The sequence below is a fragment of the Acanthopagrus latus genome, chromosome 21 (genome assembly GCF_904848185.1).
Source record: "Acanthopagrus latus isolate v.2019 chromosome 21, fAcaLat1.1, whole genome shotgun sequence".
NCBI lineage: Eukaryota > Metazoa > Chordata > Actinopteri > Spariformes > Sparidae > Acanthopagrus > Acanthopagrus latus.
In genome coordinates, this window is record NC_051059.1 from 24,373,599 (window position 1) to 24,399,029 (window position 25,431).

Below are 25,431 nucleotides of genomic sequence, written 5' to 3' on the forward strand. Positions count from 1 at the left end.
GCCTCTTTGTGGCAGCTCTTCCCTTTGTGTGTGTGTGAGCCCATACGATATGCATGAATGTCCCAAGCCCTACAGCTCCACCCGTTTATCTCGAGGGCAAGGCAAAACCAGAGCAGGGAGAGAAGAAGAAGAGGAAGAGGAAGACACACAAATACATCAATGGGCTTTTGACTTGGAGCCATGCATAATTAGCAGGTTTATCAGCCAGCTGTGAAGAAATCGTATTATTCCTGTGTTTGGATTTGAGCAGGAAGGGGAGAAGAAAAAAAATCCTTAATGAGAAGAGAAAAGACCTTTGTTTTTATTCAAGAGAGATTGAATGCAATTGGGAATGGATACGCTCCTCGATCGGTGAGATAGGGGGGAATATAGCCCAGGTTTATTCTCGCACACGGTTGAGTGATTCCAATTTTCAGAGACAGGCGTCCCAGGCATCTGATTTCATTTCGTATGTTGACAAAGAGGCCAAAGCCGGTCCTGCCTCCCCGCTGAGAAATGCAAACCAGATCGCTCGCACTGTCTGATGCCCTGCCAAGAGGGAGCATGTACATGTGTGGTAAATACAGAAAGATGTACACTCATCTGTATTCTGTGCAGGCACACAGTGAAGCATGACAGATGATAAAAAAAAAAAAAGAAAGGGGGGAAAAGGTGACGGAGTGTGATTGAGAGGAAAAAGGGGGGGGGACCATGTGATGTGATGTGCTGCAGAGCATTTAGGCATGTGGCCGTGACACACTCTTGTGAGACCGAACGCCTGCTGCAGCTGTCGTCGCCGGCCTCTGGACTCCCCACAATGGCATTACTTTGGCTCCGAGATCAATGGCGCTCGCTGGTGACGAATATGAGGGCCCTTCATCAACCGTCACCGTTTCAAATGGCAGCGGTTTATTTTCACTCACAGCTCCTTGTTGAGGAAAGGGTCTCGCCCAGAAGGGAACTGACCTTTATCTGAAATGAAAGCTGGTTTTTAAAGGAATGCTACTGCCATTAATCACGTCTCCAATTCTCAATCCGGTCATGCTCTCATGAAGAATCCTGCCCGCCATAAACAAACACGGGCCCATATGAATCCCATCAAGGCCGTGATCTCCTAAAACGCCAAATTTACTCCCGTCTCAGCCTCTGACTTCACACGATGGTATGCTCTTAGTCAAACAATAGTTAGTGTTCTCAAGACACGACAGCAGGGCTTATCCAAACAGAACAGCTTCCTAATGGAATTAGTGGAAAAAGTGCAGCGACGTGGCCACAGGATGTTGCATCTGACCGCCGGAGCGAGACGCTAGTTCATTAATCTTTCAACAAAGCTGCCTGCAATATTTATCAAGGAAGGGATTTATGTCGATAACAGTGGATTAGGGGGGGCGATGGTGAAGTAATAGAAGATAATGTATTTAATGTTGTATATGTATGGTAAGTGCAGGCTGATGATGTGCACCAGGACGAGTTTGCTTCAGTTTGACCTCGCAGGATGTTTTGAGAGATTCGGGGAGTAATTACAGACTGCTTAGAGAAACATGATCTTAACACTGAAAACATTCCCTCCTGGACCGTCTGAAGAATTACAGTCTTAACACAAGTATACTTTACATCTGACAATTCTGAATGCAGGCATTACAGTTTTACATATAAATATTAGAGTGGAATATGATTACTGTCTTTCATGGTAATTCTTTTGCTTCATGACAGTAAAGTTTAATGCAGACCGATTTAAACCTTGTTATAATGTAAATGCCAATTATCACGGTGAACCTGATGTTCGCTGTGATGGAATCCAATTAACTCTCAAATGTCTGCAAAGACATTCTCAGATAATATGGAAATTAATGGAAACAATGGACGCCTACAGCAGCGTGGCCGGAAGGTAAATACATATTGACGGCACACTGAGTCTCCGTCTGAGCCCGTGGAAGTCCAGCGCGCCTCTATTTTATTTATTTTTTATTTAAAAATGCTCCCAACGCTTGTGGTTTGTTCTGGATGCACAATCATGACATTCTGAAACTTAAAGGCCAACAAATACTGAATATGTTTTGATGTGCAGACTACAGAGCCCTTTAAGGAAAATGATTTTGAGGTGGAAGTAAAACACCTGATCTGACATTATTCCTCCTGCAGCTTCAGCACAGTGACGCCACCAGTGAGTAGTACAGTATGCATCATATGCTTCCATCTTGTATTTACCATTAGCTGTTATTTATTTATAGTAAATTCAAAAATTCATGTCAGGACAGCTGCTTTTGAGCGTCTAACAATGGTCCCTCCTATAAGACATGTCCAGGGTCGCATCGCTGCTGCATTCCAGACGAGTGTTGTTGTGAATGGCAGCCATGTTTGATGACACCAACAGACACAGCGAGCGGTCACAGTGACTCTTCCTGTCAATGTAATTGGTGATTTATCTTGTTTTGCAGATCACAACAAAATGGTATTTTTGAGAGAATCTCGGCCCCTAAATCAGATAAAAATGTAGAAGACAGGCGTCTTTTGAAAGCTCACACAGAAGACTTTGTTTTCTGGGATTTGATTTTATGCTAACTTAATAAAGTAATCAGATTTTGATTGAAATACAGGAATTCTGGTCGAATTGTCGAATTTCTTTTTATTTTATGAACATTAAATGGTTCAATAAAGGGCAGTTCTGTGCATCTGTTGACTTGAATCCAACCATTATAGATGAAATGTTTATTCTCAACGTGAAACTTCAGCTTTTACCAACTCATCTTTACTGTAAATGACAAATATTGACTTCGCAAATTCAGAAAAATGTCCCCAATAAGTCACTTTCTGTACATGCTATACCCCTAAACACACACACACACACACACACACACACACACACACACACACACACACACACACACACACACACACACACACACACACTTCTATCACTTCCTGGAACAACAGGCGGTCATATCATGCAGATCAAAGGGAATTACATTAAGGGAGAGGAAAGCAATCATGTCAGATCTGTGTGAGAGCGTAACATGATCCATCCATTCTGAGGCTGTGTGTGTGTGTGTGTGTGTGTGTGTGTGTCTGCGTGTGTATACATATAGCTTGTGGTCTCAAACTGACCCTTTCCTTACGCTGATGTTACATATATATAATCTGCAATCATTACTGTCACAAGGCTCTCACAATGAATCTGACATAATCAGACAGACGTGCGCAAACTCACGCACACTCTGAACTCACACACATGTACGCAGAACACACACAAACACACACACACACACACACACACACATCACTTCTCGAGACACATCAGGGCAACGTTACATTAAATTACAGATCTAAAACAGACACAAACACAGTCGCAGCCTCCTGGACGGCAGAGAACATGAGAAGATTCAATATGTACCACACACACACACACACACACACACACACACACACACACACACACACACACACACACACACACACACACACACACACACACACGTCACGTCTCAGCACATATTGATTGTTAGACAGACAGAAATAAACATCAGATACTTCAGTCTTACCGCGGCAGGGAGCTGTACTGTCGCTGTGCCTGGGCGAACGAGTCCCTCTCCTCCTGTCTCTGCCTTTGCATCTGAACCTCCACCGACACCGAGTGGCGACCCGGCTGGCTGTACCCGCCCGGACCGTTGCTGCTGGTGTTTGACTGAAAACAGCAAAGACGGCAGCTCGGTTAACTCTGACGTCCTCTGTCGTGATCATCGCCAGTCAAACTCTCTGTTGTTATTTAACGATAATCACCACTTGATTGAAATGATGTCCAATAAAATCAGTGGGAATGTTCAACTGGTGGACAAATATTATGTAGAGGACTCAATATTATTTTAATCATCAGCGCAGGACAATCGTTTGATGGAGTAATGAGATGATGTCTCGTTATCTTACATTTCCCACAGAGACGTCCTCGTTTCCTGACAGAAAAGTAGCCGATCTCTACATTTAGAGAGCAAAAACCAAACAGTAATGCTGAGAATACGACTGAAATGATTTGTCGATTATCAGAATAGCTGGCCAATGATTCTCTTTTTGATGGACAGATCAATTCATTGACCGTTTGTTGCAGCTCTGAGTGGATCAGAGAACATAAGGTGAATTTTCCCACTGATCTGGATCATCTGGTTTTAACTGGACTGGACTTCATCCAAAGCCAGGAGCACCACTAACCAAAGTCTACTTCTATTTATTGGGATTGAGACAGACATTTAAAGCCTCGTCTCAGCTCTGAGAGGAACAAATCGGTCTGAAGCTACGATGCGGGACATGTTGCGGAGACACAACTGATCGTCCAGCGTTAAGTTGTGACGGTTATTTTCCGATCAGAGAGCTGCGTGTTCCCTCGCAGAGCTCGTAGAAGTTTTACACTCCCAGAGAGAAATTAACACTGATGACTTTTCTGTGTTCAGTTAAACATTCATGATGTTGAACTGCCTGCGGTGCTAATGTAAGATTGATGTATGAATGGAAAAAATGCTGGAGGCGCCAACGCTTCAACTTCAAATCAGTGGTTTTGTGTGGATTAAGCAGATCAGTCTATTTCATGTAATCAGCCTGTATAAACATTCATCATATACCATCCGCTGCACTTCACGATGATGTTAATAATCTGTATTTACAACCAAGAGCCACATTACATCAAACACTGAACAAGTGTTTAAGTGATAAATACAACTATTTTCTCATTTATACCACTTTTCTCTAATCGACTCCAGCCATGGTGATTTTTATCTTGTATTTTTTGCTTGAATTTAATCTTCTGGGCATCTGTGGATTTAAATATTTACACATACTTCACATTGGTCAATTGTCTGGGGGGGAAACTGATGTCTACAAGTACAATATCTTGGCCAAAAAGCAATGACACATTCAGATGTTTCTCTTGTGACAGGCTCAGGTATTATAACCAAGAGGAATTCATTCATCAAAACCAGGAAATCATGTCCTGTATGAATAAAACATCTATAAGAATCTTGTACCACAGATTTTAGGAAATGTGTCAACAACAAAAACGGGGTGTAATTTTACCCAAGTAGTGGCTAAAAATGGCAAAGAAATGATCTTAGAAACAAGGAACACATGATCCCTCAGTTCAAATTCAAAGCGTACAAATCACCACAACTGCAATCAGGGTTTCCAAACAGTAGCTAATAAAACTAGCAGCAGACGCCGACACAGGATACCTCGTAAAGAATCTCCCACTAACCGCCTCCACCCTCCACCCTCCACCCCCCCCCAGAGGTCCAAAACCACAGACAGACACTTACCAGCCGTTAGTGGGGCGGACACACCCCGAGCTCGTCTCCTCTCAGGTCAAAATGAAGGTGAGACACAGACAGACAGAAGGAGGAGGAGGAGGAGGAAGGGGGGAGTGAGGGAGTGAGGGAGGGAGGGAGGGGCCATGCTGGAGTCTCACAACGGGGGGTGCAGTGATGAGATGAGATGGATGTTAGTGGGTGTTAATGAAGGAGACGACGCTCGACCTGTTGACATTGTGACAGTTACCCCCCCTCCACCCAAACAGCCACAGATAAACACCTCCTGTGCTGCTCATCAGGCGCAGCAGGTACGTGGACATGTCATACAGGCACAGTAATGATGAGTGATATGAACATCTGTGACTGGCAGCTTGTAATGACTTCATGGCGGCAAAGCATTTTATTATAATTATCACTATAAAGTATCTATAAATCTGCATACACACTCAGCAAGGGTATTAATACTTGTTCACAAAATCTGACCTGAACTCTATTATGTTCTAGGTCACTTATATTATCTATATGTATTATTCATTTTACCTTGTTTATTTCCTAAAGTGGAATCAGACAACTTCTCCCGTCTAGCATTTCCAAGCGGCGTTGCTGTTGGCGCCACAACTGGATCGTTTCCACTTTCCTCAGGAGAAGCAGCGTCCAACACCGCACGATAACAACCCCAGTTTATTCATACATCCTGCCTACATCTCTATCAGGAGACTCCGTTGCGTAGTGATAGCGAGGTTTAAGGAACCAATGGCATCATTGTTCTACAGCCTTTAGAGTACACAATCAGTATTTCCTTCATTATGATATGATACAGCAAAAAAAACCCTGTTTTGTCAGTTTAAGTTCTGGATTCTTATTATTATTCACCTTTGTTGTATGTTTTTCATGTTGTTGTTTAAAGGTTCTTTTTAAATAAAGTTATTATTCCATATCAGCTTCCAGTTCATGTCATGGTGAAAAATGCCAAGCAAAATTCGTCAAGCAAAATTCACAACTAATAAAAGTTTTTGGAGTGCAGCTTTTAAAGGGTTTTGCAACGTCCCATGAATTTAACCGCAGATTTAAATTTTTTAGAAAAACCATGACATGAACCTGAACTGGGTGAGGTGGTTGAGAATGACCCACATTTAAAAAAAAAGGAGGTAAAAACCCACTTTTAAAGCCTTTCATGATGCACTATTGATGTTGCACTTGGTTTTTACTGTAGTAGTTTTGAGACTGGAGGAGAAGTCGCAGTACAAGTGTGGCCTGGATCCTGCCTGCTTTTCTACCTGCTGGGTAAAGTGGAGTGACTGACCGGTTGCCAGTTTCAGAAGTCCAAATGCTCCAAATTGCCCCAAATCAGAAGTCAGAAAAGTCTTTTTGATGCTGTTTGACAATCTAAATAGGACTTAGATTGAAGATTATTCACCCCTAAACCATTACAATGTAACCAGAACCTTCACTTAAAGCTAACCACAAGTGAGGACAACATTAAAATTGGTCTTCATAGTGAAAGATCGACAAGAATATACACACACCACCTCGAGGTCCGGCCCACACTTGTACCACAACTCCCTCCGCTCATCCAATGTTCATTAGCGGTGTGGGTTCAATAATTGTGTGTGGATCAGTCGTAACAGAAAGCCGATCTAATTACTTTTATGACGGTGCGACGTATTGAAAGCCTGGAAGGAGCTCTGTGGAAATCAGTCAGTGGGAAGGCCATAAAACGATTAAGAGTGCTAAAGAGACGCTCCCCCGTTAAACCAAACGAAGCCGCGACAATCATCTCTGGACTTGATTGGCACTGCCCGGCTGCTCGGCCGACAGCGGGAGACGTGCTGGAAGATGACTGAGCGGGAGGGACGAGCACCGACACGACTCGTACTCCACAGCCGAGCTGAAAATTACCCGCGCGTAAATTACAGTCCCAATATTTTTCACATGATGGAAAAAGAAAAAAAAAAAAAAAAATCCCCTCAGCGGTTTAGGAGTGTCGAATATTCCTACAGCAGGAATGTTGGCTCGTGTGCTGGAACGGTGGGAGGAAAATACCCCGAAAGGAATCCAGATAATGGCAGCATTAAAATGTTACAGTAAAATACAAGAGGCAATATTATGCCCCTTTCTAAACCCCCACCATCAAGTCAATGAACTCCTCTTTTCCCATAGTGGTATAAATGAGTGCAATAAAGCTGGTGCGGTGCTGCCGGGAGAGCGGGCATCAGTCATCCTGATGGAATTAGACCGTGTTACCCACAATCCTCCCCTGCTCCCCCAACTATGGTGGAGTGAGGAAGAGTGCTCCCATCTCAGACAAGAGATAAATATTGACGAAAGTCATGTGGCTAAATGGTTCAACGGAGTTAGAGGTGGATAATTGGGCCAATCAGGGACGGAGGGTGAAAACTGTAGGATGGATTTGACAGATATTTAATTGGAGGTGTGATGTGAAGAGGTGAGCTGAGGTTGAGGGTCCAAACCTGGATGCCATGGTGCCACCATACGGCTTTTCAGTGATACATGTCTAATTGGTATAGCAGGACTGTGAAGTGTCTTCACGTTGGGTTTTGGACAGTTTTTTGGACAAATAAGGAAAAATATGATGATATAAACTGTATTTTTAAATGTATTTAGTCTTTTAATGTTGAAGTTGTAGCTGGTTTTGTAACGTCTATAATGTTTTAATTAGGGGTGGCGGTGGGAGTAAGTGATGCAACTGTATTTATGTATGTGAAAGCATACATTATTTTTTTGTCATCATGGACCAGGGAGAGCAGCTGCTGCACTGCCACTGGTAATACAATAATTAATAAATAATATCAAACAAAAAAAGCATCAAATCTTCACATTGTGCCTGAAAAAATAGACGATAATGACAAGACAGGTTTTGATGTTGACTTCCCACTGGGTCCAGTGGATCAGTCGTAACAGATTATTTGATCTATTTGACATTTGTTTGTATCGTACAACCGTTTCTCTGCCACGTAAAAAGCAGCCAGTTAATGCGAGCGCCGTCTCAGTGGCGGTTCTGTCCTGGCGGAGACTGTAAGTGGGGCAGCTGCAGGTGAATTAGGAAAAAGGACACTGGCTCCTTGAGCTTCGCAGCACATCACTCAGATGAAGCAACAGAATGTAATATATGCATGGGGGAGGTAATTGAATTTCAAAGACACATTGTCCCGTTTTCCATATGGCCTGCCAGTATGGCCGGGGCATGAGTCTAATAACAGGCAATTACTATGGCAAGCCTGGGTGTGAGCCGCACTCTGAAAAATAAAGGGGCTAAAATGGATGGGCTAAAAAAAACCATCATTAGAGGGTTCCTCAGACTGTAACCACCGTGGAACAACAGAGGGATCCTGGTAGAACCCAAAGCAGGTAAAACCTGGTGTAAATATGACAGATTTATCATGAACATTAAATATTCAACAGTAAATTAATTCACACCAATTAAAGATTAAGGAAGGTCAAAAATATCTTGGTTAAGTTTGCATTCTTGTTTACTTAAGACAGCTGGTTTAAATCTGAATTTTACATTTGTCCTTTAATTGTTGTTTTTTAACAGCCTCCAGTCAAACAGGAAAGAAAAAAAAGATCTTTCCTCCAACATATTCATTCGGTAAAGAAACCTAAATTGTTCAAAAAACAGCCGAGGGATCCTCAACTTTTCGAGTGTGCATTACCTAATACTGCAGTTTCATGGGAAAATAAGACCTGTGACAACAAGCGACTGTGCTGCTGTTGTAAACAAACATAATACTGCAGTATTGTTGAGCTCTTTAATTGAGAGCATGCTCGGTTGTTTAGAGACAAAGAAAGAGGTGACCTGTGCTCTTCTTTCCCACACGCTCCTGCTTTTGCCGCACAATGCCGGCAGGAATGTGCAACCAGTCCATCGAACCAAATTAAAACTCCACGACTCTGGTTTATACTGCTGGATGCAAAACAAAACTGTACACTTTTATTGGATTTCAGGACATCAGCTAGAAAGGAAAAAGGCCAGAGCACAGATGATTTGGTTCGTGAGCTCTCACTTTATCATTTCATTTCAATTTATAAATCATAGGACCAAGTTCTCCCTCTGCACACAAAAAACTCGACAAAAGCTACAGTGGAAGATCGTAGTGTCGACACCAGCGGTGAAAAGAATTCAAACAGATATTTACAGAAACACAGCTGAGTGTGCAAAAAGACCTTGTGTAGAGAAAAGACCAACAAGGATGATTCATATTATCAGGACTTGATTTACAACACACCTGATGTCTAGTTTGTGACAACATACATCTGTGTGTCATGATATGTTTGAGAAGGTTGAGATAGAAAATGTGTGAAATCAACAAAAAAATGTGTGTTGCCCCAAACTAGATAAAGAAAAGTGGTGAAGCTGATTCCTTTACTGTGTTCGACAATGATAAAATACACATTACATAGAGACACTATTAATGAGGAGGAAAAAAAAAGTATTAAAATCTAATATTCTTAGATTTAAAATTTGCTACAGCCGACTGTTCATATAATCATTGTTCAAAATCATGTAAAAACCAAGTACACTTGAGTCGCGGTGCAAGAAAGCAGGAAGGACTAAAATAAATACTAAAAATGTGACAAGCGATTTCATCACCTCAAAAAACTTTGAAGGGATTCAGATTTTGTTCGCTTATTATTACCCCTTGTTGCTTCAGAATGCACTAATTATCCCTCTTCTTAGCCAGTGAAGCTCTGAATTAAATAGATTCCAGTTAAAATGAACACAAACCCACCTTTGGTCTGTAAAAAGGCACAGTTAAAAACATGGGTTTACAGATGAGAACCCTGAACACAGAAACATTGTGAAGACAAGTCCATGAGGTGGTGGGTGGGTCCATGTGGATGATTGACAGACAGAAACAGGGACGGTGGATGAGTAGAGTGGGTTGTGACAGGTGGGTGGGGTTAGTGGTGGTTGCGTCAGGAGGTGTGCAAACTCCTGCATGCAGGTGTTTGAACATTCGACGGCGAGGGGTGTTAGCGTTAGCACGACTAGCCAGGAAGGCCCACTGAGATTAATGGGGATCCTAAGGTGAGGACAGGGTGATATCATCAGTCTTGTTCACGGCTGGTAGTAGTGGGGTTAGTGATGGTTAGCACCGGTCTCCAGTGAGCCACAGGTACTGTCGGATGCTAACGTTGTTAGCATTCTCCCCGGGCTAGCATTCGAGGTTACATGTCCAGAGTCGTGGTCTGGTTGAGCAGTCTTACAGTCTAGCCATCTTCTCCAGTCGACATGGGACTTGAGTTACAGGCTCCTGTGATTTCAGACACTCACCCAGGGCTGTTCGAAGCTGTAGGTCCTCCTGCGGTCGTCGGGGTCGTCCGGGACGTTTTGGGACTGCTGGAACTCCTGCCTCAGCCTCTGTATCCGGTCGTGGTTGCTAGGGGTTAGCCGGTTACTGGGGAGAGAGGAGAGACAAAAGAGGGTGGGGGGGGGAAGATGGATGAGTGTGTGAAGTCCATTGTGAACAACTGACCTGGTTTCATCAGCGCAGGCGGAAATGGCCCGCAGGGTGAAGTTCTTTAAAGTCCAACATGCTTTGTCCAGGAACTAATCAAATGTTGACGCTGAGAAAAGCAACCCAGATAACCCAGAAGAAACGCAGTACATGATAAGTGAGGGCAGAGCCAAGAGCGGGCTTACAGCAGGGCCCACAGCAATATGAATCAAACTAATGTGATGTTTTATTCATAACAATGAACAAAGGCGAGTGGTAACCGGTGAGCAGTACCACAAAACACACAACCCACCTCCCCCCAATCCCTGCCGGCCTCGTATCATTCCACTCCTGCGCTGCTATTGTCTGATGCAGCCCTGCGGTGCTTACATCAAACAATGTTGCCTTCAGTGTCACTTTCTCATGGTGCACTGAGCAGTCGCACTGTAGCTGGTCATTCGCAACTATTTGCTCAACAACTGCAACTATATTGGATATTATGGCGTCTAAAACGCTCAGTGATTACATATTGGAACCCTGAAGCCGATCACCTGCATACCCAAGACTTTTTAGAGTTTCTTTAAAATAGAAACCATTGACCTATGTTGCATAGAAGCACAACAATCACAGTAAACTGAAATCGGCCAGGAAAAACACTTCTGTCTCTGAAACACTCTCGGTTGGGTATCATGCCGTGTAAAGAGGTTCAGTGTCCTTGGTGGAATCAAAACTTCAAGGACTATCGACAGAGACTTTCTCTAAAAGAGATGTTCCTGCTAATCCCCGAGCTCATAAATTAAGAGAAAAATAGGACATACGTATAAAGGAGAAGAAAAGGTGAGCGTTAAATATATATGGCCACCTACAGCGGAAAGTAATTAACACATTTTTTACCCTCTCATGCAGTGTGTGTGTGTGTGTGTGTGTGTGTGTGTGTGTGTGTGTGTGTGTGTGTGTGTGTGTGTGTGTAGTGGTGTCAGGGTCGGTGAATGAAGGACCAGCGGGGGAACGTTGACTCCGAGCTTGACTTTTCAACTTTCTAACTCAGCCAGGAAATTCCTGGGGAACGTCTTATCTCTAAAACTCAAAAAGGTCAAACCTGCAACTCTTTCCAGTCCCGAAGCTCCTGTAAGTTTGGTGTTATAAAACCTGTTTTCTGCTTACAAAGGAAAACTTTAAGGTCAGCATGAAAAGTAACTTGTTGAGGGATGCAATCGTAACGCAGACACAACATACAGATAATAAAAAGCAAAGACATATGAAAAAGAGTAAGTGAAACATCCTTATTAGCTAGTTTATGACAGCAACTGCACAGTTTGAACAGACTATAATGTCAGTTTATCTTCGTGAGATCAAAGTGCGACTTCATGTTGGCATATAAGCGCAACGATTGCGTAAATTAATTTCATTCACCACAAAACAACCAGATAGTCAGATCATAACGCTCTAACCTGAAACACAGCAGCAGCACCAGCTTCCTCAGCTGTTAGCTCCAGGCTCATTCAGTGGAAAAGCCAGAGCCAGTCAGCCTTGTTAAAGACCAGGAACTTGTCATATGTGATCCTGCTAATCTCCATGATATGTAACACAGCCGCTTGCCCTCTTCAGAACACAGCTGACCTGCCAGGCGGTACATGCGTGACCCCCCGAGCTGCGGGTCGAGGCCTTAAAGCTCGCTTTAAAAGAACGGTTCATATCTGACAGCGAGTAACCTGTAAACAGATGTGTGTGCCACTCGAAAGAGAAGAACCGGAGAGATGAGAATCTATTTCTGAGTTTGCCTCGAGTCCAATCAGTCGCCACTATGAAGAAGCACAGTACTTCAGTGGTAATACAAGAGCTGTGTTCGTCAGATGAAAGATGTTCCCTTCTCCTGAGATACTCACTCAACTCTGTAATAAAAGTACATCATCATTAAGGCAACCTATAGACCCGTATATACTAGAACCCTGCCCGAGAGACCGAATGGAAGAGAAACTCAAATAAAAGGATCAAAGATCTCCAATCCGCGAGTCTGACAAAACAGTGTAAATCAATCAAAGAAAGAGCAACACTCTAATACAAGTGCACTGCCAAAAAAACCCCAGAGACAGGGAAGAACAGCGGGCTGAGATTTAGTCTGTGATGAGCTTCATCCTCTGGACAGGCTCACTCAATATCTGGCACTGCTGTATGGGTCTGAAAGGTCACTGTGTGGCTTTGTTGAGTGGAGTGTCTCAGGGACTCAATAAGAGGACTGCTGCTTGCTGACTGGGCTGCCAGCAAAACTGTTTACGCTGAGATGCACCCTGCCTTTCATGGTCGGGTGTGCCTCCTGAAAAGCTGTCTGTCTCGGTATTAAGTCTGGGAAGAAGGGGAGCCTTGAGAAGATGTTATGTCTGCATTGTGAGCAGACTTTAACTATAGGATTGGACTGCTGCACTAGGTTCTAGTGTAGGATGCTGAAACAGGGGAGATGGACAAAAGGAGGTCATGGGAATATGATAGAATTCACCAATCTTTGCCTTTTCGCTTTCAAATAAATCTGGCTAATCCAGACCGTCCTCGTCAGAAAAACGATCACAAAGTTCGACAGGGAAAGCAACTTATTACAACACATACTGATGTCTGTTGTTAGGTGGCAACCTGTGGTGGTTGTAGTATCTATTATGTTGTCAAAAAGGAGGAAGTCAGGTCAAATCACAATGTCTTCCTAAACCTAACCAAGTTTAAGAGCTTAAACCAAATCAAACTGTCAGTTTACAAAACCTGTTGCTGATATGTTGCCACAGTCATTCAAACTATTCAGTCTTTTAGCTACGACGATGTGTTGGGTTAAAACGTGAGATCTTCTGACAGATTGTTCTTTTTGCCCGGTTGGCTTTTTTTAATTTGGCGGTGTTGCCATGATCGCAGATTAAAGCAATGAATGTGGCGAGTAAAATATTCATTTTCTGATAGGATTGATGCCCAGAAGTATGAAATCAAGAGCTAGGACTGTAATGAACATGAAAAGAAGTTACTTCTGAAGGATCTGTGGTCTGTATTGTGACCAGACTTCAATATCATCGAAATAAGTTCCAAAGACACAAAGTGAAACACACAGATTTAAAGAAAACAAAGCTGAGAGCGAGATCAAAGCGATAAAAGACAGCCAAAGAAGTCCTTGCTTCATTTGGCATTGAAGAGGAAGTGGTCCAAATTGGACCTAACACCAAACTAATAGGATTTATCAGATGTGTGCTGTCACTTTAAAATCCCCCATGACATTGATGCTGCTTCCACGGATCCCAATCAAAGCATGCCAATAGATCGAGGGAAGGCCTTTACAGGGCGATGCACAGTAAGTGACAGAGGCAGCTGATGGACGGAGTCCTAATCCTGTGGATTATAAATGAATGGCCTCATTCACACAGGCTGCTCTTCCCATGCCTATAGGAGCATTCAGACCTACCACCAACTGAACATAAATTTAAGAACCGTGCAATCATTTAGAGGACTTGGTGACTTTTAGTGGATGCCCTTGAAATGAATGCAAAGCTGAGGGTGCCGGCGTGGTTTTGGCCAGTAAAAAAAAACAAAAAACAAAGAAAGAAACGTCTGTATTCGACCCCACAATCCACCAGCTGGCCTGCAAAGACCATCTGAGCATGTACTGTGCAGAGAAGTGCCGAGGTCTGCACGGTGGAGAGATTCAAGTAGATCTCGTGTCTGTGTTGTGACGAGGGTCCTCGTCATGAGTGGTTACAAGTGGGGTGACCTTGACGATACAAGAGCAGCATTGTGAGTTCACACTTCAAAGCCACGGATGAAAACGTCACCCCAAGTTTGCGTGTGAGTGAAGGGCCGTTAACAAACGCTGCCAAGTCGGTGTTTAAATCTTATTGGTCTTTTTCATCTTCAAATTAAAAAGGGCTTTTTTTTTTTTTTTTTGACCTCATGCAAATTAACGGTTGCCAGTTCAAATAAAAACACACCTGACTTTTAATAATACGTGGAATGCATTCTGCGTGATGTCCTATCTATTTCATTTGCCAATAATCCTCAATTCATAATAATCAACTTTTTAATTAAAAGCCGCCATCTTAATTAAACATTTAATTAAGCAAGGGTAGTCATGGGATTCCCATCTCGAATGTGACTGTTGTACTGACTAGCCTGCCAGCCTGTTAAATAAACATTTACTGATGTAGCGATACGCGTCGTAAGAAAACAGTGCATGTCGTGGATACGTGTTGCCCCCCGGTCACAGCAGCTGAGGTGGTTAGTTTCTGTAATCTTATCAGATGTGGGCGAACCAGTCCGCTACATCCTCTGACAAAGAGAGACCAGCTGGTGGAGCCTTTCTCTGCTGTGAAAAATGAACCGAGATGCCGAAGATGATAATCCAGGTCTATTGATCGAAGGCTCACAGACAACTAGGAGGGAGACTGATGCCCTCGCTAACTGGTGCTAGCGGCTAATGCTCCATCTGTGAGCTGCTGTATGGCAGAGGCCCGCGTATCCACTGCAGGAAAGCCACAAAGACCAGCCTGCTTCCTCAAACACTGACGCTGTTGCTACTCGGTACAGATGCAAACAAGAAAGATTATCACTTGGGATATTTTGCATGAGCATCCTCGGACTGCTTATTTTACTGATTGACTAACTAACAGATTCCAGCAGCTATATTCATGACATCAAGTGCAATTATTCTGTATGTGTGAAGATTGATGGTCTGTTGATTCATGGCAGAAGCTGAACTGTCTAGAATAACATCACTTTCACTTTAAAGTATGCAACCGTTTGTCACAGAAGCAGGTTTATTTCTCTCCCAGAAAAGTTGAATTAAGAAGACTGAATGTGCTTTATAAGATGATTTAATGGCAATACTTTCTTCATAAAATCTCTTCCGTCTCTTTCAACTTCCTCTTGTTGGACGATTATTAAAAGACTTTGGTTGTGTCTCAGGAAGGGAGCTGGCTTTTGCGGCATATTTTATTTGTCGAGCTTCAGAGAGGAGACAAAGTTTATTGCTTGCAGAATGTTTCATATAATAAGTCAACACTCTTTTTGTTTCACCACTGCAACCGTTTAATTGACGTCTAATAAAGCCGGTATGTGGGCCAGGCCAGACCAGACACACACACAAAAATACAATAATTACAAAAACAAAGAAAGTAGATGCTGCTCATTTTGTTGCTGCTACGTAATTTCAAATAAGTTGTGTAATACATGTTGTTTACGGGCGAATAGCTGACAAAGATCAAGCACGGTCAATTGATCTTCCTCAGATATATAAAAGGTTAAAAAAGGATTAGCTCAGATGCTTCACTGCTGGTGTCTGTTGACGCAGGGAAGAGATTAGAAGGGGCCAAGAGGCCACTGTGGCTGTTGTGTCTAAGGCCATTTCGGCTCTTATTAACCCGATCTTGCTTTTACCCTGGATTACATGGGCTTAACCCTGAAACACTGGTAGAGCCAAATTGATCCGCAGAAACAGCAATTAGATGCCAATCGATACAATATCTCCACACTTAGCAGCTCATTATCAAACCCCTGGCATTTGCCTCATTGCGTCAATTGACTAAGTAAGAATAAAGTGGGACGGCGTGTTGACAAACTGCACAAACACATCAGTTAGTATGCAGAGTAAGATAAACAGCCAAGCAGAATTTCCCAATCCATGTAAGAGCTCGTGTTGACAGGGAAGTTAAGAGGCTAATGAATCGAGCTAACACGTCCTGTAACCCAGACTGAATCAGACGCAATCGGCACGTTTCGCGGTTTCCATCCGGGCTCGGATCAAAACCGCTCTCTTCTCAGAGGGCACAGCACTGGCATGGCGCCGACATGCCGTGCCAAGCTTAGTGGCGGAGTGTGTATTTCTGTGTGTGTATGTGTGTGTTCATCAGGAGAGAAATATGGCACTTCAGTCGAGTTGGTGAAATGCTGCAGTAGGAGGAAGAGTCACCGGGCAGCTTTAATAACAACCGCAGCTCTGCAGAGAAATGTAGGTTGATTGGAATACAAATTATAAACTGACATCAGTCACGATGTGTGATGACTCACCCCGTTTGTTTCTGCTCGCTCACCAACGGACATAAAACTTGACATGCCGCCTTCTTTCACGACTGTCGAGGTAGTTTTACAGAAAGACACAATCCAGTAACACTTTCGCTTCCTTCTCCATCATTTTAAAATCCCAAATCATCCGACACGCCGCCTAATAGACTCTATGCATTTTCATCGCAGGGTTTTTGGAAAGAAAACAATTCACTTGTTTTCCTCAATCTAACAGTAAGCCATTCTTCTAAACATGATTAACTTCGTGCAGCGAGCGGACCATCACACAAATCCCACTCCTGCAACTTACAGTAGCATTCATTCTGAGCCTTAGCAATCCCACGGGGTGTCAACACTTGTGCAAAGCAGACAGTAAACATTGGAATCCATCGACGGAACGGATTGAATTTAATTGGTTTTCAGTTTTATAGGGCATCTCTATTTTTCCAGGAGCACTTCTGGTCAGAAATGTCAGAGATGGTAATATAATATTTGACTGATATTAATGCATGCACACACACACATTTAAAGCAAGACGGGTAACCGGTCTTGGATTTCAAGCGATGGCGCCACTGGAGGCAATAATGGTGTGGCACACAGCAAGATGCCTCCTTTTAATTCATGGGCCAATTTCATGCTTGCACACATCAGCGTATCGATGCCGGCCTGCTTGGTTACAAGCAAATAAATTGGACTGCGTTCCTGATATCTGTAATCCTGCCCTACTTTTAACGAAGGCGGGGAGCACGCTGTCCTATGTGGGCCATTTAAGTTTCATTACTCAAATCCCCATTGGATCGTGCGGTGGAGCCACATTTGAATATGTCACAGTAATATCTGCGGGGGCATTTCACATGTGGTTTAGCAGGAGCTCTGATACCATTTCTACACAGATGCGTTCAGTGTGTTCTTTATAATGTATTCTGAGATTGGACTTCATGTCAGGATTAAAATGAAGAGAGATTGTGTTCGATCTGATCTCAATGATGTCTTCAGGAGAATAAATATACGAGATCAGACGTACTGTTAAACAGTCTGCCACGCCTCTCTGTTACACAAACAACATGGAAACACACAAATGATGTTACCAGTAAAACAACTGCACTGGAAGTTTGTTCAAATATCCAAAATATAGATGTTGATTCAGAATGACATTGCAAAGGTCATGTTGGAGGGTTGGGAGTCCACTACAACGTGCATTCAATTTTCAATCACAGTCGGCGTGACCTTAACCAGAGTTGTGTTAAATATTTGAAAGATTTGCCTCAGGGGAACTGTAAAGACATTAATGTTGGGCAGCATGTCATCTGCAAAATAGTGACTCAAGTTATTAAATAAATGTAGTGGGTTGAAAGTACAATATCTGCACCTGAAATGTAGCGGCATGGTAGTATGAAGTTGCAGATAATTGGAAAGTACCTCAAAATTGGACTTGAGTAAATGTTATTTGTCATATTCCTTTACTGACCTTAACAAGGACAAGCTATTTTATTTTTTGCCAAGGAATGAGAAGCTGTTTTTAATGTAATCACAATTATTCCTCTTTTCTACAATCAAGTCAAATTTGTAGAGAAAAATCAAGTAGAACAGCTAAAAAGACAACGCAGGCTAAATATTGCATCTCCTGTAGCTCTTTGTTGAAATATCCACAATATACTTTTTCTTTATAAACTGAAAGCTGTCTCCCCGTCTAACCCACTAAATTGCATTTCCTTCCTCCTTCCCTGCACTGAAATGCTAAATAGGTAAATGGATATCAGATCTCATCCACGTTAACACAGGCTCCCGATCTAACATGCAATTGCAGCTGTAGTGCTTTGATGTAACAGTGTCTAAACTCATCCGTCACTGACAGATGATGATCTCCTCTGTGTTGGGAAGCATAATAAACACAAACAGGTAAAAACCGGACAGCTTTGGGAAGAAGAGCGGAAAACAAAGGCTCATTCAAACGTGTTTGTAATTTTAAGACTTTCGCTCTTCCCTCTTTCAGGTTTTAAATGCTCCAACTTGCTCACAAACACAAAGCCTGCAATTGTCCACCTCACACACAGATATACATTACACACATACAACACACACACACACACAAACTTGCTGTGTCTCTATCTCACCTCGCTCCACCGCTCTCTCCCCTTCACACACCGACACGACTTGATGGTTAACGGCAGACGGCATCTGTCACGCCGCACCATTCAATCAGTCAATGGACAGATCTGTGCTGTCAGATAAGCCACTTACTGTAATATATCTGAGCTTCACAATGCCGTTATGATCCCACCAATCATAACTAAAGCTCGCAGCCCACTAGTCTTTATGATTCATAGCCGATCACCATGATTCAGCACATTCAGTCACCTGGGGAGACTGTAACCAGGCAACACGGTTTGGATAAAGGGTCTTCTGAGTTAATGGCTTTACCACAGCCAGCATCGCACCCTACTAATTATTCCTTTCTGTGTCAACATGGCCGTAAAGTAGGCTCTTGTAGCCCATTAACTTGTAGTGGTGCTTTAACAACTCTGTAGAGAAGCGAAAACTAGTTTCAACCTGCCTGTGCCCACAAGAAGTGTTTTCCTACAGGTTGTGCAAATTACTGGCAGAGTTTGAGGACGTAAAAGTGTGAGATGAAAGTGTGAGGCGAAGAGGAGAGGATTTTCAAACCAGCAGGGTGAGTGCGCCGTCTTATCAGCGGTGGATTAGGGAGGCATTAAGGAGTCCAACTTTCTTTTTTTTACATTTTTATGAGGTCTCAGCTAAACTAAACATTGATAACAAGGCCCGACTTTTTCATACTCATGAATAAAGTTCAGTCTGAATCAGAAAGCACATTTACACAAGTTCTTTGGCTCTCGTCTTTCATGCTGGCAGAGCATCTGAGAATTTCACTTTGAGATCCTCTCTTTGTTTTAAACAGTCGAGGGAAGAACAGAGTCGAAAAATATTGTAGGTTCAGCAGTTGTTCTGAGGAGGCAGGAGACCCGAGTGGGCTGTTTAGCGTCAGGAACTGTTCAGTGACTAAATGACTGAAGCACAATGGAGGAGCTGCAGAGGTGTGACCAACACGGTATTGTCTTCAACTGAAGTAGGCACTGAATCACACTAGACGACTGTTGGCCCATGTAGGTCTGATGGGTAACTTGATGCACCAGATGGTTTGTCACACACTATCTGGAAAGGAGCTTCCAGAAACTGTTTGGGAAATTGTAGGCACATTAAAAAAAATACTTGGCGGGTGACTGGATGAACCATCTGTCTATCGCTGGTTAGCTTAAACCAATCAGATCAACGGAAGCTGCCAGAGGAGCCAGTTGGTAAATCAAACTGAAACCTCAAGAGAAAAGAGTGATAACTTCTGAAATAAATGATGCCTCAGCAGCTACACTGCCTTTGCTGTTGTCAAACCTACACCATACCCGGAGATGCCATCTCTAGCTACCAGGAGTTCCACAAAGGATGCCGATACATGATCATGCTTAGAACAATGCATCAGCTACCTCGCAAGGTAACCTTACAGGTGTCTTTTCTTGAAATCAGTCTAACATTAGGGGATGAATAAAGTCAAAATGTGCCTTTGATGGGCACAGAAATGGTGCAGGACAGTAACCATCCACTATCAAAGGTGTGTCTATATCAGTGAATGGAACTGAAGGCTCTTAAGTGAAGCTTATCTGGCTCTCCAAAAACTAATTTTTAAAAAGAGACCGAAGACAAATTAGACCACACCCAAAAAAGCGGTTGAGCTAAACCAACGAGAGGGACAATCGGACTGGGAGAATACAGTGCAGCAATAACTGTAAAGACTTTTGATGACTCTGAAGCTAAAGGATGTCAGAATTGGAACCAGGAAGACTCAAAAACCGGATTTATCTTTCCATGTATCAAAGACTGAATCACACAATGCAGCCTATATCAGCTAGCTGCCACAATGATCTGTACATTAGGAAGCGGACGATGTGAGTGTGACATTATTCACAGCAACCGCAGAAAGGATTCATCTCCTCTATGACAGCAGAATGGATCACCCTTTAAAGGCAGTGAAAGGAAATGAGGGACGGGACAGAGAAAGGAATAGTGAGATAACAGTCATTTGGGCTGCGGCTGAGTCGATTGTCGCTGAAGAAAATAAGTAGAGCGAGGCTAAATTAGAATTCCAATTCCCAGTTTTGGAGAGAAAAGGTGAGGGTCTGATGGATGCATATCTCCATCATTGGCTGATCATTTTGGTGTGGCCTGGACTGATGGGAAAGGAGAGCAGGGAGAAACGAAGGGGAGGGCAGGGAAAATGACATTGAGAGAGAGAGAAAGGAAATCGAATTGGAGCAGTCTAATTTCTGGGCCAGGCATCGCGGTCCAAGCTCGTATGGCACTCTCTCTTTCTCTCTGTCATGGCGACTGGGGGGTGACGAATGGACGTCTCACTTGTAATGGTTCCCATTTTCGGAGAGCTGTATAATGCCGGCCGATGGAAGCATCAGCAGCATCTGATAAATCATAATCTAAGTCAAATTAGGATCCATTATCATCAGGAGGCAGGGGGGCCTTTTCCCTGTTTCGGGGCTGCATGGGAGGAAAATGAGACTAGAGGCATCTTGTGACAGCAGGCAATTTTGAGAGAGAAAGAGTGAGTATCTGATGTATGATTGCCATGGTAATGCGTGTCCTAGATGCCAGGGAGACTGCTCAGACAGAGGCTGGAATTTGGCAAAGCTATGATCATAACATGAGCCCATTCTAATGGGCACTTAGACCATCCATATCACTACTTTTTACCACTGCTGATATGACTCTAAAGAGGAGATATTCACATAATTATATATTTCTTAATGGCACTCGTGCTGTAAACTTGTTAAATATTTGTTTGTTATAGTTCTGACTAAGCTGTAAAAATGTCAAATGAATATACTGTGAGTCATGTCTGCTCTTATCTCTAAAGTCTTTCGGTAACCAAATCATCTCCTGCGCAAAAGCCGAAAACAGAGAAAAACATTTGTTTTGTTTTTTTCCAAACAAATTCCTCTTGGGACTGGAGCTGAAGTGCAGCACTGGTTCAGCAAGCATTCATTAAAAACTGGGACTCTACGCACCGACTTCATGAAATATTCAATATACAGTAGCTTTTTGGAGGAGAGGACATGTTTTCCAGACCACCGAAAACAAATTTTCTGATTTTTGCACAAAAATAAAAGCACCAAATCAGATTTCTGTTTTGCAAGCACTCGAAGCTCTGCAGTCACCTCTCTAAAAATAAGATGGCAACAACACACAGATACCTTGGATTCATCTTTTGATATATCATTTTAAAGGCTCAGGAGTGCCGTCTCTTAGAAGGTTGAGACCTTGAGCTTTTATCGCACTGCAATAAATGTCAGAGAAATGCGATGGACTTTTGCTGTTGCTGGGCATAAAGACCAGAAACAGCCCTGCATTAAAAGCATTAAAAAAAAAGAGAAAAATGGTGGGTGCATGTTGCTTGAGGCGTTGGTGAGACATTCAAAATACGATCTAGGAAGTTTATGTTTGAGTAACAAATAAATGCATCTGAAGGCTCATCAGACACCAAAACACTACCTGTGCAAATGTATGTTTGAACGCAGCCTCAGACATTATGCATTGATGAAAGCCTAATGATTTCCGCTACTTTCATTTACTTGTGATTTTGCACAGAAACCAAAGCACAATTAACCACGATGTAATCAACAATAACAACAGTTTGCCTGAGTGTTTCTGAATGGTCCTCTAGCATCATTACGGCCCCTAACACACACACACACACGGTCACACATACTTCTCTGATGGACGAGCTGTAGGTGTAGGTCAAAGCGCAGTGATTGGATCCACAATGAGCCCCAGGACACACAGGGCCAAAGTGTGCTAACCTGCAAACTTTGAAGACAAAGTACCTGAGCTCTGCTGATTTTGATTCTCTCCTTGTACCTTTATTATTTGAGCTTGAAGGTCACCAGACCAGTTAATCGGCTTACTTAACATCTGTAGGCTATTATGGCTCCAATGTCTAAGCTGCATTTTTTTTATTTGGTCATTTTCACTTTACTAGAAAAGATAATTGTGGTTACTCAACTCTACACATTGTGGTTTGGCTCCACCACAAAGATTATTTATGTGTTCCCAGCAGCTCAACTCCTCATTAAATCTGTAAAGTCACTCTCTCACTCCAAACATTAACTCCTAGTTAACCTCTCCTGGTGAAACAGATGTTACAGTTGTTAAACTTCACATCTGTTCGCTGGAAATCTCAAGAGTCCTGCAGTCATCTTAAAGGAAATCCTGGATACCCTCCTCCCTGTCCTCCACCAACAGATCCCCCACAGAACCAGCTGCAGCTGAAAGCCACCAGGCACTGCAGACACCCATAAAGACTATCCTGCTTCTCCTCCTGACAAACGTTTCAAAGGAGGCCCACCGTGAAACACCCAAAGCAGCAGCAGGGTACAGGCGCTTCCTCTTTCTTGCCCCCCCTCCACCTTCCTCGAGTCAATCTCCCCCCTCCGCCTCTTCCTGGCTTTCAACTCGACGCAGCCTGAACTCCCCATTGTGCTGACCACTGGGACTGTTCACAGGAGGAAACTCTGTGGGTTTCGGTGAGTCAGGGGGAAATTAGTTTTGTCGAAGTGAACAGAAGACGTGGGATAGCTTACAATTTGTCACCATCTGGGTTGGGTGGAGGGGTAGCTGGAGCTGGCAGCAGTGATATATTTTGTTAAATGCTGCCGGGCGGTGTCATGTTGTTTTTCTATCTTCTTTTCGTTCAAAAACTGGAGAACTTGTGCGTCTGAGTTTTTCCTGGAGCGGGTAATTGCTGCAAAACTTTAAGTGGATTCTGATTCTGCATCAGACCACAAAATAACATGTTTCAACCATTCGGAACACAAAGGTGACATTCTGTAGCAAGGCAAGATTTAACAGACATGAGTTATCTGCCATTATCTGCTGTCCAGAACACAGAAATAATTATCTAATGAATTCTAGATAGAAGCTCACTTCTCTGCAAACCAGACACAATTATGTGTTGCCTTCAGGAATGATACTGGAGCTCCATTAAATGAAAATCTGCAACTTTTTTTGGTAATCGATCAATCATTTTTAGTTATTTATCATTATCAATGAGTGGTTCTGCCTCTCAAATGTGAATATTTGATGCTTTTCTTGGACATATACGGCAGTGAACTGAATAGTAAATAATCTATATATTAATTAATAACATAATGAATCATTAGTTGCAGATGAAAGTCAGAGGACACAATAAAAGCATCTGATTTAAGAGATGAGCTAAAATAAAATAAATAGACTGCCTGGTAAATCTAGCCCGTAAGATGAAGCAATAAAAGGCCACAGTGAATTCTCATGTGGACAGGTGATGCAGTAAATCCCCCCCTGAGTGGCTGACTGGAGGATCCCCCATCCTCCCCACCCTGGTTACTGTCTGCTTCCTGCCAGACAAAGCTCCCCGACTCCTGTCAAAACATCTCCTAACTAGGTAGCAGTGGCTGCAGCCGTCCCCTGACGGAGGACTGACTGCACCGAGACTGTGGACAGTCTGCTTGGGTGTGTGTGTGTGTGTGTGTGTGTGTGTGCCTGGACTCAAACTGAGAACACAGGCAGTCTGTTGGATGGGTTGACAGGGTGACTACACTGAGGATGTGTGTATTTGTGTACATGGACGTTGTGTCTCTCCTCCTTTATTTCTTCAGTGCATAGCTGTGCAAACAGCTGTCACTGCATTTTGTTTTTATTTATACTGCTTCAACAATTCATTGGTTAGTCATGTATATGATGTATTAAAAGTTAAGCTTCTCTGATTTTCTCTGTTCTATGTTATTCTTAATATTTTTATGTTTTGGACCGTTAGTTGGACAAAATGAGCAATTTGAAGGTGTGATTTTTGGAACAGCCATTTTTCTAATTTTTGGATGTTATGTACATCAGTAGTTACCCTCAGGGATCCTTTAGGGAGCCCTAGCAAAATGGGGAATAATTAGTTTTCAATTAAATTCCAAAAGTAGCACAATGACATGATGCATGACTACGCTGTATTTGGTCATGGGTTTCACACACTTTAACTATAAAGCAAAATTGTGGGTCAAATTAAGGTTCATCTTGTAGTTTTTGTCAGTTAAGGTGTCTTTGAGACCCACTGATTTACATCGTATCAACTGACGTACATGAAAGTTCAACCAGTAACAAGTAGCTCACATTGTCATTAATCTGTTTCATGCTCAACAAACCACAAATTGAAACCAGAACAAAGAAAGACCAAAGCTTCCAGTTTCCACTGAGAAGTAAATAAAAGAGCAACAGGAAGTACACTGCAAGCCCACATGAGGCATTTCATTCCTTATTGTTCCACTGTGTCGGCATTAATCTCAGAGTGATTTTCCAAAAAGACATTTTGTCACTGTATGGTGGAAAAACCAAAAGTAAACTACTGAAGACACTCTTATTCGTTTTAATTTTTGCCAATTGCCGGAGAAATTCCTCTTTGAAGACCCAAACAATCCCCTGCGATATCTGATGCAACAGAGAGACACACATGCGCCCATATGAAAGACGTTCAAGTGCAGCCCATCAAAGAGCACCCATGAAAAAACTCAAAGGGGTGTCACACAGTTTTTGGCAGATACCCGACACGCAGTTCTCCACGGTTCAAATCCCTCTGGGGG

At 42.9% G+C, this 25,431-nt stretch overlaps 1 protein-coding gene across 12 annotated transcripts in view; it reads right to left on the reverse strand.

Annotated features, from left to right (window-relative positions):
• The window catches only part of pard3ab (par-3 family cell polarity regulator alpha, b), a 235,423-nt gene that overhangs the window by 4,704 nt on the left and 205,288 nt on the right, over positions 1 to 25,431 (reverse strand). For all 12 annotated transcript variants that reach the window (XM_037082787.1, XM_037082788.1, XM_037082785.1 and 9 more), the window contains 2 exons: positions 10,564 to 10,687; positions 3,519 to 3,661 (listed from right to left, as the gene is read on the reverse strand). In XM_037082787.1, the coding sequence (XP_036938682.1) occupies positions 3,519 to 3,661; positions 10,564 to 10,687 (267 nt within the window). The remainder of the gene's footprint in view (positions 1 to 3,518; positions 3,662 to 10,563; positions 10,688 to 25,431) is intronic.